General features: G+C 43.3%; 2 protein-coding genes across 5 annotated transcripts in view; both read left to right on the top strand.

The window, feature by feature from the left end:
• The first annotated feature begins 754 nt into the window (after positions 1 to 754).
• pdia4 (protein disulfide isomerase family A, member 4) lies at positions 755 to 4,743 on the top strand. 4 transcript variants are annotated; one of them, XM_027028501.2, is made up of 10 exons: positions 755 to 1,052; positions 1,520 to 1,700; positions 1,781 to 1,986; positions 2,116 to 2,254; positions 2,369 to 2,574; positions 2,684 to 2,842; positions 2,988 to 3,139; positions 3,195 to 3,372; positions 3,661 to 3,894; positions 4,094 to 4,743. In XM_027028501.2, the coding sequence occupies exons 1-10, from the start codon at positions 974 to 976 to the stop codon at positions 4,507 to 4,509; spliced, it is 1,950 nt and encodes a 649-aa protein (XP_026884302.2). In that variant the 5' UTR covers positions 755 to 973; the 3' UTR covers positions 4,510 to 4,743. The 4 variants fall into 4 exon arrangements, with proteins under 4 accessions (XP_026884302.2, XP_026884303.2, XP_026884304.2 ...); XM_027028502.2 differs by having other exon boundaries at positions 1,523 to 1,700; XM_027028503.2 differs by having other exon boundaries at positions 756 to 1,052; positions 3,216 to 3,372.
• Positions 4,744 to 5,996: 1,253 nt separating this feature from the next.
• Positions 5,997 to 17,036, top strand: part of ezh2 (enhancer of zeste 2 polycomb repressive complex 2 subunit) — an 11,431-nt gene continuing 391 nt past the window's right edge. The window contains exons 1-20 of the mRNA XM_027028519.2: positions 5,997 to 6,356; positions 8,025 to 8,148; positions 8,773 to 8,901; positions 9,380 to 9,499; positions 9,590 to 9,710; positions 9,833 to 10,009; positions 10,256 to 10,358; positions 11,047 to 11,210; positions 11,317 to 11,414; positions 12,018 to 12,252; positions 12,606 to 12,775; positions 13,606 to 13,700; positions 13,789 to 13,829; positions 14,083 to 14,208; positions 14,417 to 14,595; positions 14,716 to 14,811; positions 15,060 to 15,141; positions 15,291 to 15,371; positions 15,477 to 15,561; positions 15,826 to 17,036. The exon at positions 15,826 to 17,036 is cut by the window's right edge and continues 391 nt beyond it. Of these exons, the coding sequence (XP_026884320.1) occupies positions 8,032 to 8,148; positions 8,773 to 8,901; positions 9,380 to 9,499; positions 9,590 to 9,710; positions 9,833 to 10,009; positions 10,256 to 10,358; positions 11,047 to 11,210; positions 11,317 to 11,414; positions 12,018 to 12,252; positions 12,606 to 12,775; positions 13,606 to 13,700; positions 13,789 to 13,829; positions 14,083 to 14,208; positions 14,417 to 14,595; positions 14,716 to 14,811; positions 15,060 to 15,141; positions 15,291 to 15,371; positions 15,477 to 15,561; positions 15,826 to 15,886 (2,280 nt within the window). The 5' untranslated portion in view covers positions 5,997 to 6,356; positions 8,025 to 8,031 and the 3' untranslated portion in view covers positions 15,887 to 17,036. The remainder of the gene's footprint in view (positions 6,357 to 8,024; positions 8,149 to 8,772; positions 8,902 to 9,379; positions 9,500 to 9,589; positions 9,711 to 9,832; positions 10,010 to 10,255; positions 10,359 to 11,046; positions 11,211 to 11,316; positions 11,415 to 12,017; positions 12,253 to 12,605; positions 12,776 to 13,605; positions 13,701 to 13,788; positions 13,830 to 14,082; positions 14,209 to 14,416; positions 14,596 to 14,715; positions 14,812 to 15,059; positions 15,142 to 15,290; positions 15,372 to 15,476; positions 15,562 to 15,825) is intronic.

Consider the following 17,036-nt stretch of genomic DNA (forward strand, 5'->3'; position numbering starts at 1 on the left):
GGCATACAGATGCAGAATATCTTATATCGAGTCATTTATCTCATACGAAGGAATCTGGCCAGTTCTTTATGTATCTATAAACTCTTGAAAAAATGGATTCTGAAGAGAAAATGGTAAATAAGGTCAGTGCCATTGAGGACATGCTTGCAAGATTTTGTAAGTCAAAATATGGAAAATATGCATTGCATATCTGTAAGTCAAAATGTAATAACTTATAAAAATTATAAATAGGCCAAATAAAGGGAAGATGTTAGCTTGCTTTCTTATTCATGTTTTTTCCCATAATAAAAAGTCACTATTTTATATGAAGGACCTCTAGTCTGAAGCACCCTGTTTCTGTAGAAACTTTGTGTACTGCACTACAATTTGTACTACTTATATGCACACGCATATAGATCCATGTTAATGTACTTTAATTATGACACGGTAACCAAGAACGTCATTTAAATGATCATAGTATAATTTCTCGACCACGCCCACAATAACTTTAATTTTAGTGACTTAGAAGCGGCCTAAAGAGTTCACGTCAGTGATGACGTCCATGTGCCCTTTGTCAGTTGTGTTTGTTGTTTCCGTTTTAATAAAAAAAATGCAAACGTCTTTGTGACGAAAGGCGACTGTGTAGCCAATAGTGTTGGAGCTCACGGTCCATCACCCAATGGTTGTTCTGAACGTATATAAGTTCCGGACTTGAGTGGCGATGTCTGATTGGAGGAACCCATCGTGAGCCGGCCAATCGGAGCGTGGCAAGTCAGACAAGTTCAAGTCGCGGAGTGGCAAAGCCAACAAAGTGCGTTCAGATAAACGCGTTTGGGGAAGGTCGAGTCATCATTTAGCAGACCGCAGCTTTAATGCAGGACTTGTTTCGGGCTGAAAGCTAGAAGCAACCTCGCACGGTAGAGTAGTGCATGCCGGCCGCGTTGGTCACGCCAGAGCCCAGAGCCCCCGCTGAAACTCCGCCGAAGCCCCAGACATGAAGAAGGTCGCGGTCTTCCTGGTTGTGTTGCTCGGGGTCGCACACTTCACAGCGCTCAGCCGATGCGAGGAGGACGGTAAGGATCCCCTCACATGCTCAGCGGTGTTTCAATCTGGCGGGTTTTTGTCGTGAATCGGTGACGAACGCACGCTAATGATGTACATGGGCCCCGAGCTAAGCATTAATGCTTTTCACGAGCTCGTTAAGTTACACGCGACAAATGGCAGCTGCATCAATGCACAACCAAATACAAATGCCGATGTCCAACATGTCTAAGGGAGAACTCGCACACCTGCAACGACATGCTGTCTGTTTTTTCCCTCTTTGATTCATAATGGCTAACTTTACAATGCATGAAAAAAATCTCGTTCACAGAATGGTGAGATTTGTATCTGATAAAAATAAAAAACAGATTTGTGTGTCGAATCTGTTGAAATTAATATTAGCTAGCCTACAGGGGTGTCTCCTGTGACTTGAAAATTTTAGCTAGGTGAGTGCTAGAGTTTCTTTTTAGCCATCTCAAAGCTTTTGTGTGAAATATAGCAGAAGATCTCGGTGCAAAGGAGGAAGGGGGTGATGTTGAAGAAGAAGAAGAAGAAGATGATGATGATGATGATAGCACTGAAGTCAAAGATGAGAATGGTGTGCTGGTTCTCACTGATGGCAACTTTGACACGTTCATGGAAGGCAAAGACACTGTGCTGGTGGAGTTCTATGCACCATGGTGAGTTGATAATGGAGAGATGCTGTCAGGTCTTTTCGAAGTGCTTCATTGTGCAAGCAATGTCTTCTTTTCCATATCAGGTGTGGCCACTGCAAGCAGTTTGCCCCTGAGTATGAGAAAATTGCACAGACACTGAAGGAGAGTGATCCACCGGTCCCCGTGGCAAAAGTGGATGCTACCAAGTCTAGTGTCCTTGCAAGTAGATTTGAGGTATCTGGATATCCTACCATCAAAATCTTGAAAAAGGGAGAGCCAGTGGATTATGATGGAGACCGAAATGAAAAAGGTGACTTGTAGTTAACATTAAACCCATTTTAACACAGCTGAGAAGTGTCTGAGAGTGAAACAGTAGATGTGGCTCTCCATTATGTTTGTTGTGCTAATACTCGGGTTTTCTCTAAATCTAATCCTGCAGCAATCATTGAGCGAGTAAAAGAAGTCGCAAAACCTGACTGGAAACCACCTCCAGAGGCCACGTTGGTCCTGACGAAGGACAACTTCGATGATGTGGTCAACAATGCTGACATCATTCTAGTGGAATTCTATGCACCCTGGTTGGTTAATTTATTTATTTGGTTTCATGTGTTGGTACGTTATCACTGCCATACTGGAGTGCTTCTTGCACCTTTTGAATGCAAGTTGTGCATGCTCACCTGTGGCGTTCATAGGTGTGGCCACTGTAAGAGACTCGCTCCTGAGTACGAGAAGGCTGCTAAGGAACTCAGAAATCGCACTCCACCAATCCCACTGGCTAAAGTTGATGCAACCGTGGAGACGGATATTGCTTCCCGGTTTGACGTATCTGGGTACCCAACACTTAAAATCTTCAGGAAGGGCAAGGTGTTTGACTACAGCGGACCACGAGAGAAATTTGGTATGTTGTGTCAAAGTACTCGTCTTGAGATTCCGGAATATCGGGTTTATGGCTGTTGGATGTATGCAGATCATGGCATGCTATTCTGTCAATTACCCCCACCCCCCAGGTATTGTTGACTACATGAGTGAGCAGGCAGGAACTCCATCCAAGCAAGTTCAGACCCTGAAACAAATTCAGGAACTGCTGAAAGATGGAGATGATGCCTTGATTGTTGGAGTATTTTCCAGCGAAGATGATTCTGTGTATCAGTTTTATCAAGAAGCATGTAAGTATTGGTAAAGTGTCTTCTAAATGTTTACAAAATTATGCTCTAATAATTTTTCACACTGACTGTGATTATGTATAATGTGTACGTGTATATAAAATATTTCAGGGTCTTTTAATATTGTTCCATGTTTGTGATCTTTAAGGTAATAACCTGAGGGATTATTACAAGTTCCGGCACACGTTCAGCAGTGACATCGCAAAATTCCTCAAGGCCTCACCTGGACAGGTTGTCATGCTCCAGCCCGAGAAGTTCAGGTCAAAATACGAAGACTCGTCCTACTTCCTAACCATTACTGTAAGTCCTCAAATGTCTCCAGCTGAAAGAGGAAGAGACTTTGCTTGCATTTAAGTTTGATCACTTTTCTTCTCAGGATTCCACAGCAACGTCTGAATTTCAAGATTTTGTCAAGAAACGCACACTACCATTGGTAGGACACAGGAAACAGAGCAATGATGCGATGCGGTATACCCAGCGACCCCTGGTGGTGGTGTATTATGGTGTTGACTTCAGCTTTGACTATAGAGTTGGTACGTCTCCTCACCTGAACAGCAAATGGATGGATGGGTCCAGATGGCCCGATGTCTGTTTTTTTTAGGACACTCTATTCGTTGTGTTTTTCAAATGGGGGGGGGGGGGGGGGTATGGACTGTTTAAAATGTGCACAGTGTGCTAATCAAACAGGTTAAACATGTTGTCCCCCCAAAATGCACTATTAAGAGCTGAGCTCATGAAATCTGTTCTTGAATGATGGCATCATCTGCTTAACAGTCTCAATGTGGTGGTGCCATTTCATCCCCCCCCCACCCCCCCCCCAGCTACTCAGTTTTGGAGGAGCAAAGTTCTGGAGGTGGCCAAGGACTTCCCTGAGTACACGTTTGCCATTGCTGACGAAGAGGACTACGCCGAAGAGCTGCGGAGCCTTGGCCTGAGTGACAGTGGTGAGGAGGTGAACGTTGGCATCCTCGCAGAGGGTGGAAAGAAATATGCGATGGAACCAGAGGAGTTTGATTCAGAAGTTCTTCGTGAATTTGTTCTGGCCTTCAAAAAAGGTGAGTTACATGGTGCTATTGGAATCCACAGAGACAACGGTTTAGCCCAGAAGTGTCAATTTATCACTTGTGCCAAAGCAATAAGATACATTTGCCCTGCATAAATGAACACCAAGACTGTAAACACCATCACAGCTCTAGGACCCCTTCAGAAGGAATGTAATCAGTGGTGTGATGTATATTGTGTACCCTGTAACAGGCAAACTGAAGCCAGTCATCAAATCCCAGTCTGTTCCCAAGAGCAACAAGGGACCAGTGAAGGTTGTTGTTGGAAAAACCTTTGACGAAATCGTCCTGGATACAAAGACGGATGTCCTAATCGAGTTCTACGCCCCATGGTGTGGCCACTGCAAAAAACTGGAGCCTGACTACCTGGCTCTTGGGAAGAAATACAAAAATGAGAAGAGTCTTGTGATCGCCAAAATGGATGCGACTGCCAACGATGTTCCGCATGATGGCTACAAAGTGGAAGGATTTCCCACAATATACTTTGCCCCCAGCAACAAAAAACAACAGCCCATCAAATTTGCAGGTGGGGAAAGGGATATAGAGAGCTTAAGCAAATTTGTGGAAGAACATGCTACAAAATTATCACAGAAGAAGGATGAACTCTAAGAGTTTTGAGAAACCACGAACTTGACACATTCAAATACAGAAAGTAATCTGGAGTGGGTGATGAAACAGACTCTATACGTCTGATTTTGATTTTGTCGTAACTGTTGTTTCTGAAAACAGATTCTTTCTCATTCCAAAGCATGCACTGTTAATGGGGTGTGTCTTGTTTTGTTTTTTTGTTTTTTTTTCCAAAAATCTTTTTAAATAAAAAATGGGGGAAAAAATGGAAATGAATGGTGGTTCTTTTTATGAAGCTGTACACTCCTGTTTTAAAGACACTGGGTGTTTATTGTGGGTCTGTTGCCTCTTGTGGTGGTGGTTCTTCAGTTAACCTGATTCTTCATGCCATCTTGTCTTTCTCGACATACTTCCCTAGCAGCTGGGTCTGCTACATGTTTATCTCACAAACAAACTGGTGTTCTTAACCACATCGATTAATGTCCAAAATTTGGGGGGGTGGGGAGCAGAATGCAGTGGAGGCTGGACATCCTACTTGTATCAAAAAACAAGTGTTTAAGTCCATTTCAAAAGTATTGGTGAATTTGACTAATGAAATGGTTTATTAAAGCCTTTTAATAACCACAAAACAAAAGGAAAATATACAACCAGCCAAATATAATAATATGGAAATAAAGTGATTAAAAATAATAATGTAACCATGTTTTCCTGCAAGATAGGAAGAAGGTGCGCTGGGACTGTGGGCCAGCTACTAGTCATCGAGTAAAAAGAGAACTTTATTAATTATGCAGACTTCTAATACAGGTAGATGGTCTACTAAAAGCGCGCTGAGGTGCTTCTTGTAGAAGAAAATGATAATCTGCCCCTAACTAAGGCGCGGACTGGCGCGTTATTAACCCGGTTGGTAATCGCGAGTCTGAAGGTGGGTCTAATGTAGGCTGACGTCGTTGCTTTCGTGGTGATGACGTTAAACAAATGGGCGGGGCTTAGCAAACCGGTTGACCTGAGTTCAAAGAGTCTACAGGAAGTAGTTAGCTAGCACATTTCAGTTAAAATCGAACTGATTTGTTTACATTGACAAGGGAGTCGCAGATTATAATTAATGTCGAATTATATTAACGCACTGCGCAAACTTACACACTGGTCGTATTATTTATAGTTTTGTTTTTAAGAAAATGACTTAAATCCTACCAGTATAATGTTAACGAAAGCTATATATAGCCACTGTTGACTCCAGACGACATAATTAAACTGAACGACAACGTAAAGAAAATAAGGTCATACCGGTCATGCAAGGCGCCAGTTATTCATACAAAAATGTGTTCGTTCAAAATGAAGAACAAAGAGAACTTCTCCACATGGCCCCCGTTCTGGGCCCCCAACACAGGGCCGCGCACGATTGGATAATCTGCAGCTATGATCTGGCCTATCGGAATTCCCGAACATACGAAGTTTGAATATGGACCCATATCATTGGTTCATATGTTTGGCGCTCGTTGGTTCTGCAATGCCCAAAGTGGGCGGCGAATCCCCGAGTCAAAGAGACGGAGAGAGCGGGTTTGAATAGTTACAAAAACGGAAATGTTAAGGTTCTGAGTCGGATTAAATGTGCTTAAAAATTGTCAGTCGTCTACAAGTGAAACCCACGGATTCCGGGAGTGTCAGAAAGGGCACGAGCCGGGGAAAGAACACTCAGCTTTGTGTATCGACCTGCGCGTGCCGGCAACGGCAGGCACGAGCGCACTGAGGTGCAGCGAGCCCCCCCCATTTAGCTTCACCAGCTAACGCTAGCTAGTTAAATTAGCGCTCCACTTACGCTTCAGCCGGCGCCGCCGTTTCCAAACCGACCGGGAAGGTCGCTGTGTTTCATGTGGACTGGACTCCTGCAGGTAGGGGCGACATGAAACGGAGCCAACTGTCAACCGCTTGGTTGAAGCTAGGCGGCTAACTGGCGGCACGGCTAAATTAGCTTAGCTTATCTTAGCTGGGAAGTTCAAACTGAGCCTCAGGGACCAGAACAATACAAAACCGCCCAGCCAGCCACGAGGTCCTGCTTTAAAAAACAAAATCAAATGAGCTTATTAGGGGCGACTTTGTAGAAGTGAAAGACTCTGAGCTGTTCTTATGCTAGCTAGGCTAGCGAGTCTGGTTAATATGAAATCTGAAAGTGGCTAGCTAGTTATGGATCTTGCGTCAGTGTTGAGTGAAAAGGGCTAGCTAGGTTAGCTTGGTTAGCTAGTTGGCTGTGCCTGGATAGCGTCAGATAACTTGTGGAACTGGTTCAGATGGGCCGAAATCAGTTCATATGGTTTTATATGTAATATATAAGATGCAGACTGCCACAGCTATCTTGTCAAACGCTCTTTGATATAATGCCAGTGCTGGAGAATGAATTCACTTTTGCTTACAGTGTTTACTTGTCACACATTGTTAATATTTAACTAGCAAGATAACTAATGTAACCTAGCTAGTTAACTTTCTCGGAACGTATCGCTTCGTGGGAAATATTAATCATACAGCTCTGAATCCCCGGTAGCCATCCGGATTTGGTTGTGAATTGCCATTGAACTGAAAGTCTTTTTCACGTTCCTACCGAGGTCTTGACACATGACCTGTGAAGCTAGGTAGCATAATGTGTTTGTGTATCATTTGTCTTCCATTGAGAACAGTCGCAGCGACAGCTAGCTCTGGGTTTAGACCAGTCTCTTATATCTATTTACTCTTGCCGTTTTGTGCTGTTTCTTTGTCCGGTTTATTGCACTTCAGCAACTGTAGTATAAACGCAGTGAATGTAGTTATCACGTTAACTTCAGATGCAGAAAAACTAAGGTATTTTTTGCGCTGTCTACATTTATGAAACTGGATTCAGGGGTCCCTGTGATTTGTAGATTGCGATGTGGAAATGTAGAGCTATATTTGTCAATGTTTTTACCAGTGGCGAAATCGCGCCGCCACCGGCAGCTCATTATCGTCAGTGCGCCTGGTATCGAATATAATTGTGCTTTTGTCAGTTTTGCCAAACGTACTCAAAACAAACCAAGGTTCGTGTAATCGAAAAGTCCATGATGTCGCGTTTCTTTTATTCTTTTTTTGGTTTTTGGAAGTTGGCCCCCGCTCCACACCCACATTGCCTGGCCAAAATTGTTCAAATGTGATATAAGACACGCAGATGGCGGTTTCTATTTTTACTGTGACATTTTCATCTACTGAATTTTCAACTCTTTGCAGAAGCATTTGGATAGGCTCCATCCAAGATGCAGGGCTTACTGAACGTGCCCACAGAGCTGTACTTGTGAATTCACGTTGGTGTTCCTTCACACTTTGTTGGTGTCTGCCGCGTGAGCCATTCAAAGAGACAAACTTCTACTGTATGCCAGACATGAACAGCTTGTTGCACATTTGTTTCAGCTGCTGAGATCGAATATGAGCATAGACGTTTCCAGACAAACTTGCCATGTCTGATTAGTTACGTTTTCTCTGACCCCCTTAATTTTGGGGGGGAGTGAATGATTTTATTTATCTTTGAGATGCTCCATGCACACACATTTTTTCTGCAGGTAAAGGATGGGCTTGACAGGGAAGAAATCGGAGAAGGGTCCGGTGTGCTGGAGGAGGAGAGTGAAGTCGGAATATATGCGACTCAGGCAGCTAAAACGCTTCCGAAGAGCGGATGAGGTCAAGGTAAGCATTGTGCGCTACATGCTGTTCCCATAGTGTACGCAGAGTACCATGATTCGGAAAGAACCATAGTGTGTAGAGGCTGGGGAAGGTGTCATGTGTTGATGCCTTTTATGTTGCAATTACTGCATTACAATTTAGCATTGCTTAAACTTGTTGTACACAACATTTTAGAACTACATCTTGCAGTGTTGCATAAATTTATAACTTGTGAATGCTGGTAAATCTTCCATTTGACTTTGACATGTTAGGTGTTTCATGGTAATAATTACTGATGACCTTTTTATACACTAAAGCAGTTTACATCATGTTGATATTAATACATATGATGTGTTAAAAATGGTTAAATGCTAAGTTGTTGTTTTTGTAAAAGTGTTAGAGAATGGGTATGAAGAATTCTATGGGTCAGTAAGCTGTGTGTCATTGGAAAATGTCCACAGATGTCACTTTCTCCACTTTTTCACTCTTGGCATGTTTAGTAGGTCAGCAGTTGCTGGCCACTGGAGGAGTGCTGTTATATACAAGTGAAACTGCATCATTCAGGAAATACATTGCACATTTTGTGAGATCCTTTTTTTTTTTTTTTTTTAAATTAATGAATCTATTTATTTTTATTCACCTCCCCAGAGCATGTTCAACTCCAACAGGCAGAAAATTGTAGAGCGCACTGACATTCTGAACCGGGAGTGGAAGCTCAGACGAATTCAGCCTGTGCACATCATGACGCCCGTAAGCTCCCTGCGTGGCACCAGAGAGGTTGGTCCGTGCTCTTCACTTTCATGTTCTGCTACAGTATCTGTGGAATCCAGGCTCCTGTGCACAGAGAATGTCTTATTGCATTGTTATTCTTCCTAAATGCAGTTAAGAAATTGCACGTTTTCTAATTGCCATGTTACTGCGCGTTGTTTTGCACTTTTTTTTGCTTTCAAAACCTCAAAGTACCTCACGTGAGATGGTTTAGTAAGTAAATACATAGATAAATGTCAGTTTTCATAATGGGTCAAATTTTAAACAAAAGACTTAACTGTAGGACATCTTAAACAAGTATGATTTCAGTTTAGGTTTACAGAAATGTTCTTAGATCTTGCATTCTTAAGATGTAACATGACTCTTTTGAAATTTCTTTACATGCATATGTAACAGCTCAATATTTTTAAAATTTTATAATAAGTGTTCGTGGAATGTGACATGACTTTATGATTACAAAAACCCATGGGGACTCCCTGTGTTACAGTGCACTGTGGACAGTGGCTTTGCAGAGTTCTCCAAACAGGTCATTCCTCTAAAAACGCTGAATGCTGTAGCTTCTGTTCCTGTGATGTATTCATGGTCTCCGCTCCAGCAAAACTTTATGGTAATGTAAAATAAAATGTTCTGCAGTGTGGGAGAGATGTTTTCTGAACATTTGTGGTTCTCTACATTTTGTTTTTGTGCTTTGTTACAGGTTGAAGACGAGACAGTTTTGCACAACATCCCTTACATGGGGGATGAAATCTTAGATCAAGATGGCACTTTTATAGAAGAACTCATTAAAAACTATGATGGCAAAGTGCACGGAGACAGAGGTGTGTGCTGCTCGGCGTTTGACAGTCAAGGTCACATTTTTTGCATTCGTCTGCAGTGCTGAGATTACAGTCACCAGTGCAGATCCTCTTGAAATCTATTATTTTTGGTCATTTCTTTGTAGAATGTGGCTTCATAAATGACGAGATCTTTGTGGAGCTGGTGAATGCCCTCAATCAGTACAGTGACAATGAGGATGACGACGACGAAGAGGATCAGCACGACTACAAACTGGAAAACTGCGACATGAAGGATGACTCTGAAGACTCTCGCAAGGAGAGAAGCCTTCTCAACTCTGAGAGTAAGGGATTACTGGCCAATGAACCCTTTTGTCCCGTATTGCACTATCCAGATATTAAATTTTGATTTTGTTGATGCTGTTTTGCAGTACAAGGTCACTTGAGTTTTCTGTGCCTTCTCAGAGTATATTGTGGTGTTTAGTGGTCAGACTACCCATAGTACCGGTGGGTTTTTCCAGAAGGCTCACTTTGTCCTCTGATCTCAAACCCAGTGTGTCGGTGATGTGACGTTGTTGTTGTTGTTACAGGTCAAAACACTGACTGCTCTAAAAAATTCCCCTCTGATAAAATCTTTGAAGCCATCTCCTCCATGTTTCCTGATAAAGGCTCTCATGAAGAACTCAAAGAGAAGTAAGTTAAGAGAGTTCAACAGGTAGCTATTGTCTAAGCAGTTTAAATAGTGGTAGAGTGGTTCTGCATTAACCAGTCATGCTGTCCTGAGGCATGTTAAACAAACTTGAGTAGAATTTCACGTAGCAGCTTAGAAAACAAGAACAGTAGAAGGTTAAAGTACAAGAAGCAGTTTTTGAAGTGTTATTAGAGCAGCATGGAGTTGTCAGCTCATGTGTCCTTACCCTCACAGTAGTCTGTAATGAGGAAATATCTCAGCTTAATGTTGGAGGTTTCATTCTGTTACAAATGTATAGTAAGAAAAATGTGAAGGGCTGTAAAACGAAGGTGGGCATGAGCCAAAGTTTGCCTTGAGTGTTTGTATGCACATGTGCAGGGATAAGGAGTTTGATTTGAACGTGTGTGTGTGTGTGTGTGTGTGTGTGTGTGTGCGCGTGTGCGTGCATGCAGGGATAAGGAGTTTGCCTTGACTGTGCGTGTGTGCAGGTATAAGGTGGTTGCCATGACTGTGAGCGCACTTGCGTGCATGGAGGCATAAGGAGTTTGCCTTGACGTGTGTGTGTGTGTGTGTGTGTGTGTGTCTGCGTCTGCGTCTGCGCAGGTATAAGGTGTTTGCCATGACTGTGTGCGTGCATGCAGGCATAAGGAGTTTGCCTTGACGTGCGTGTGCGTGTGTGCGTGTGTGTAGGTATAAGGAGCTGACGGAGCAGCAGCTCCCGGGCGCTCTCCCTCCCGAGTGCACCCCCAACATCGACGGCCCAAACGCCAAGTCCGTGCAGAGGGAGCAGAGCCTGCACTCCTTCCATACGCTCTTCTGCCGACGCTGCTTCAAATACGACTGCTTCCTCCACCGTGCGTCCCTACCCCTCCACCACGCGTACCCACCACACTTGCCGAACAGCCTTGATGGAGTCACTTCGGAGGGTTTAATGGTTTTGTTTTCTGCTCTCCTCTGCAGCTTTTCATGCGACGCCGAACACGTACAAGCGTAAGAACATGGAGAACACTGTGGACAGCAAGCCGTGCGGCGTGGACTGCTACATGTATCTGGTCCAGGTAAGGCAAACTGACCTTCTGATTTCTTGCTGTGTGTGTGAGTGAGTGAAGTGCCATTATTCTGTGCTCTCCTGATTCTGTTTTTAATGGGACCCCTACCATTTGTTGACATTTAAATTAAAATATAAAAACCCAAAACAGTTTATTTATATAGTGCTTTTTGCAACAGCTGTTGTCACAAAGCAGCTTTACAAATGTCCAAGTCCAAACCCTCAGTGAGCAAGCCAAGGGTGACAGTGGCAAGGAAAAACTCCCTAGAGTACGAGGAAGAAACCTTGAGAGGAACCAAAACTCAAAGGAGTGGGGGGGGGTGCAATCCTTCTCTGGCCCAAACCTATTTGTGCGGTAACTGTAGATCAGGAAAGGGTAGTACATAAAGTAATGTCAGTCCACTTGCAGTCAGGCTTTGGCATGTTTGAAGATGGAACAGAGTGGAAAATCTGCTCCCTACGCTCGGGCATCCTGCCTCACTGCACTGACAGGCCGCTGCTCAGCTGGACATTATTAAAAAAAAAAATGCTACAGACCGGAAAATGCAAGTCATCCTCATTTTAAAAGCAGAAGTCCGTTGACTCTTGTTGTCGGGGTGTGTGGTTCTGGCAGGATGGCGTGGTGAGGGAAGAGTCTGCAGGGGGGTGTGCGGAGCGAGCCAAGACCCCCCTGAAGCGCTCGACCGGGAGACGCAGGGGGAGGATGCCCACCAACAGCCGGCCTAGCACACCCACGGTCAGCGCCGAGACGAAAGACACAGACAGCGACCGCGAGGGCGGCACAGACAGCAACGACTGCAACGACAAAGAGGATGACGACAAGAAGGATGAGACCACCAGCTCGTCAGGTACACACCGCCCGCCTGGTGCTGACGGACAGGCTCATCCTGTTGTAGCCAGACACTCTGAGGCTCTAAAATGAGAGAGGGAGAGAGAGATTGATTTTCTTATTTGGTTTTTTTTTTTTTTTAAAGGTCCAAATACATTCAGAAAGGCTTTTTCAGGGATTGTGCATTTTGAGATTTTATTGAACTGTACTTTATACTGGATGTACCAGTGTATTTGACCACTGGTTTTTAATTCTGGTGTAACTGCCCCAGTAATGAATTCATGTATAATCCAATATAGACTGTGAGGTCCTTCTGTGCATTGTGAGGGAATAAGAGTGTGTGTATGTGTGTGTGTGTGTGTGTGTGTATAGAGGCGAATTCGCGTTCTCAGACTCCAGTGAAGCTGAAGGTTAGCTCAGAGCCCCCTGAGAACGTGGAGTGGAGCGGTGCGGAGGCTTCTCTCTTCAGGGTCCTCATCGGCACTTACTACGACAACTTCTGCGCCATTGCTCGCCTCATCAGCTCCAAGACCTGCCGACAGGTGCGTGGCCGAGCACTACGAGACGGGAGTGTCACCAAATGACATTACGAGTGCTGTAGGTTGCCGGTCATTACATTATTTGCGAGAACACACTAGTGCTTTTATACAACAGTCCTCCAAAATGAAGTCTAAAAAAAGTTTTAAATATGTTTTAATTTTGGCACTTCCTTCTGTCAAAAAGTAGTTTGCACAGCAAGACTTTTGCTTACCTGTAACACTACAAAGTAACTTTAGTTTGAGATGAAGGTGAAAATAAGCAGAGGAAAAGAGAAAACTAAAAATAAAATTTACTAGTTCTTTAGCGTTAGTGCATTTTATTTATTTTGTTAATATGTACACTTCTGTTATTCAGTTAGGACAATAAAATGTTGCTCTGTAGGCCATGCATTGGTGTAGAACAGCCCGGCTCTCTTGGCTGTGGCCTTAGTGGGTTTTAATTGTTCTGTTGTCGTGCGCACGCACGGTCACACACTCCTTCCGAGTCTGACCAAATGGACTGCAGGTCAAATCTCATCTTGTAAAAGTCATCCACTGTGTTCATTTCTTGTTTTGGATGTGCACAAAACCACAGGGTTGAAGCATAAAGCTAGTTGTTACTTAGCGATGTGTCAGAAGGGTGATGCTGTCTTGGTATGAAAAAAAACAAACAAACCCCAGTGATCATTAGTGTGATCACAAATATCAGCATGGCATGAGTAATTGAGACTGAGGTTGGAGTGAACTGTTAGAATCCTGAACAGGGAATGCTTCATACTTTGAAGGATTTACCCGTGCTTTTAAATTAATAATTTTCACTAAAAATGGCATCCAACGTGGGCTTTCTCTGCTAGGTCTATGAATTCAGGGTAAAGGAATCCAGCATCATTGCACGTGCACCAGCAGAAGATGAAGACACGCCTCCCCGGAAGAAAAAAAGAAAACACAGGTGCGTGCATGTGTGCGTGTATGCGTGTGTGCGTGCGTGCGCGCGTGTGTGTGTACTGCACCTGACAATGACTGCTCCTGTATTCTAGATTGTGGGCGACACATTGTCGGAAAATCCAACTGAAGAAAGGTTCGTAGTAGCGACACTTTTTTTGCAGTGATCAGTTAATCTTACATTAGGAATCACTGGAGCTTTCATAGTGCCGTTGTGATATTGAGTTTCTAAAGGGGGTTTATTTTTGCATAAAGTTGGTGTTAATGAAGTACAGTGCAAGTATTTGACAGTCTAATTTAGAAAAGCACTCTTTTTATTTTGATGAACAGAAATTATTGTTATTGGGGTTGAAGCTGAGCACAGATTGGTGCGGTTTTCTTGCCCACAGATGGCTCCTCCAATCACGTGTACAATTACCAACCATGTGACCACCCGAGGCAGCCCTGCGACAGCTCCTGCCCTTGTGTTACAGCTCAGAACTTCTGTGAGAAATTCTGCCAGTGTAGCTCGGAGTGTAAGTACACACACTCCTGTAAATGTGTGTCACGCAGGTTAAATACGATGCTGACGTGCAAACATCAGTCACATGTCTCCTGAATGTATAGTTCATTTCTACTTGAATACTGAATTAAGTTTAAAATGCCTTTTAAGGCTAGATTTTTCATATTCATTGTAATGAAGGTTTGTGCATGATTGAGTGGTCACATTTTGTGTGTGTGTAGGTCAGAACCGGTTCCCAGGCTGCCGCTGCAAAGCCCAGTGTAACACTAAGCAGTGTCCCTGTTACCTGGCTGTGCGCGAGTGTGACCCAGACCTGTGTCTCACCTGCGGGGCAGCTGACCACTGGGACAGCAAGAATGTGTCCTGCAAGAACTGCAGCATACAGAGAGGCGCCAAGAAGGTCCGTGTGCAGCCGCACGCCCACAGAGTAATGACGTCGTGTAGAAGTCGCAAGCAGCTTGGAGTTGCTCACCTGTCTGCTGGTCAGCTGACCCTCTTCACATGACCCTTTTGTGTTTAGCATTTACTGTTGGCGCCGTCTGACGTAGCGGGATGGGGCATTTTTATTAAGGAGCCGGTTCAGAAGAATGAGTTCATCTCGGAATACTGTGGAGAGGTCAGTGTGTGTGTGTGTGTGTGTGCGCGTCTCAGCTGGAGGGATTTGATCTCGTCTATCTGAATGAACTGTTATTGGCCAAATGTAAGGCAACAGGTTTGTGTGTGGTTTTGCCGTATGGTTCATTGTCCTGTAGACATGACTTGTGCGGCTGCAGCGTTCTAGTCAGAATATGAAACGTCCTAAACGACTTCATGGCACTGGGGCCACAGATTTCAATGGCATTTTTTTTCTTCTTTCTTTTGTAGATAATCTCGCAGGACGAAGCTGATCGCCGAGGCAAAGTCTACGATAAATACATGTGCAGCTTCCTGTTCAACCTGAACAACGGCAAGTCATGTTGTCCCTCCCCTATCCTGAGTGTGTACTTGTGTGCGCTTTCTAACACAACCCCCCCCCCCTTACGTACAGATGTATGTGCTTTCTAACACAACCCCTACACTGTGTGCGCACTTTCTAATATAAATCTTCTCTTATAGATTTTGTTGTTGATGCAACGAGAAAAGGCAACAAGATCAGGTTTGCCAACCACTCTGTGAACCCTAATTGCTATGCAAAGGGTGAGTCGTCTGAAACTTGACAGGGGGGGGGGGTGGACAGGACATTTAATGAGAGAATCACAAAGAATCCTTAGCACTTGCCTGTACCTGTCCCTGTCTCTTCAGTTATGATGGTCAATGGGGATCACAGAATAGGCATCTTTGCCAAGAGAGCCATACAGACGGGGGAGGAGCTTTTCTTTGACTACAGGCAAGTACACAGTCATGTTTACCCCATTATGAACATCAGTGTGTCCATTTTTAAACTGTTCTGGAGTTAACTGTGGGCATGTGGGCCTACGTGATTAAAACATCATTAAATTTCAGAACTTGGTACTATCCACCATTAAACATTTGTCCCTGTATCTTATTTGATATATGATTGCTAAATAGCTCAAGGAAGCAGGGAGAGCGTGTGCGTGCGTGACAACCTTAGCTGACCCCTAAAGAATTGTTTGCACCTTATCTGTTTTAGATACAGCCAAGCAGACGCTCTCAAGTATGTTGGCATTGAACGTGAAATGGAAATTCCATGAAGCCATCTACCTCTGGAACAAATGCCTTACACTCTTCAGGAATTTTCTCTCCACATGCATTTCCAATGTTTTCAAATACTGTTTTATAGGACAAGGATATTGATACTTGGATATTTTTTAAAACTTCAACCATTTTTTTTTTTTTTTTTTTTGTCTTTGTTTTTCTTTTAGCAACAGACTTACTCTGGGATACACTTTGGCAGTAACTTGAACATTCATACTTGTTTACAGATTAGTTTGAACATCCTTGGATGTGCCATTGTTTGTTTTCCTAACGTTCCAGGTTTTTATTGTGAACAGTTTCAGTAACTTCTGACCTTTTTGGACCAAATTTGCAGTCAAACAGGCTCTGTGATCGTATGTGTGTTCTATCAGTCTTTAACTGTTTCTAGACTGTTTTCTATTCACGTGAAAACCAAAGTCATTTGCATGTCCTCACACAAAGCAACTTCACACAGGTATTAAGTACTGGCTGGAATGCTGCTGCATCCAGTGTGTGTAAAATAAATTTAAAATTACATAAATTATTATAAAAACAAAAAAGACAAAAAAATAAATTGGAAGCTAGATTCAGTATCTAACTTGCGGTGCCTTGAAATTACAACACTGAATTCTTTACGAGTAGATGTCCTAAAATATTGTGTACTCAAATTTGTTGTATGCATGAACAAAGATTTCAAAAGGAGTAGAAATCAGGGAAATATTTCCATTTTCAATGATTACTTTATGCGTTCTCCAGTCTTTCAAGACTTCAAAGGTGACCAGCTTTTGACTAGACCTGACACTGTAGGAAGGGCTGTCTGGATGGGTTGTACAGTCTTCCTTATAGTTAACCATCTTTTCATGCTTGACTAAAACGAAATACAATCAGATTTAGTGTGTGGACACTAGGAACCATGATGAAGCAATAAGACCAGCCCTGAATCATGTTCATGAGAAGATCTTTAAACTCTCCCTATTTATTTTGAGTCTCTGTAAGCAGATTTTGTTGTTTTATAATTTATTGAAAACTGTCCTTTTGCTGTGATTTTTGCCAGGTAAACACAATGGAGTTTCTTACTGTATTGTAGCTGTTCACCTGTTCTTGGACTCTTGTCTTCAGATTCCTGTTTGGGTTTGTGACCACTCCATTTCTCTGTTTCTGCCTCTG

Source organism: Electrophorus electricus, chromosome 5 (genome assembly GCF_013358815.1).
Source record: "Electrophorus electricus isolate fEleEle1 chromosome 5, fEleEle1.pri, whole genome shotgun sequence".
In the NCBI taxonomy this organism is placed as follows: Eukaryota; Metazoa; Chordata; class Actinopteri; order Gymnotiformes; family Gymnotidae; genus Electrophorus; species Electrophorus electricus.

Coding starts and splice junctions, on each gene's coding strand:
- pdia4 (XM_027028501.2), top strand. CDS start 974: ATGAAGAAGGTCGCGGTCTTCCTGGTTGTGTTGCTCGGGGTCGCACAC. Junction 2,575..2,683: donor CGGACCACGAGAGAAATTTG/GTATGTTGTGTC, acceptor CCCACCCCCCAG/GTATTGTTGACTACATGAGT. Junction 3,373..3,660: donor CAGCTTTGACTATAGAGTTG/GTACGTCTCCTC, acceptor CCCCCCCCCCAG/CTACTCAGTTTTGGAGGAGC.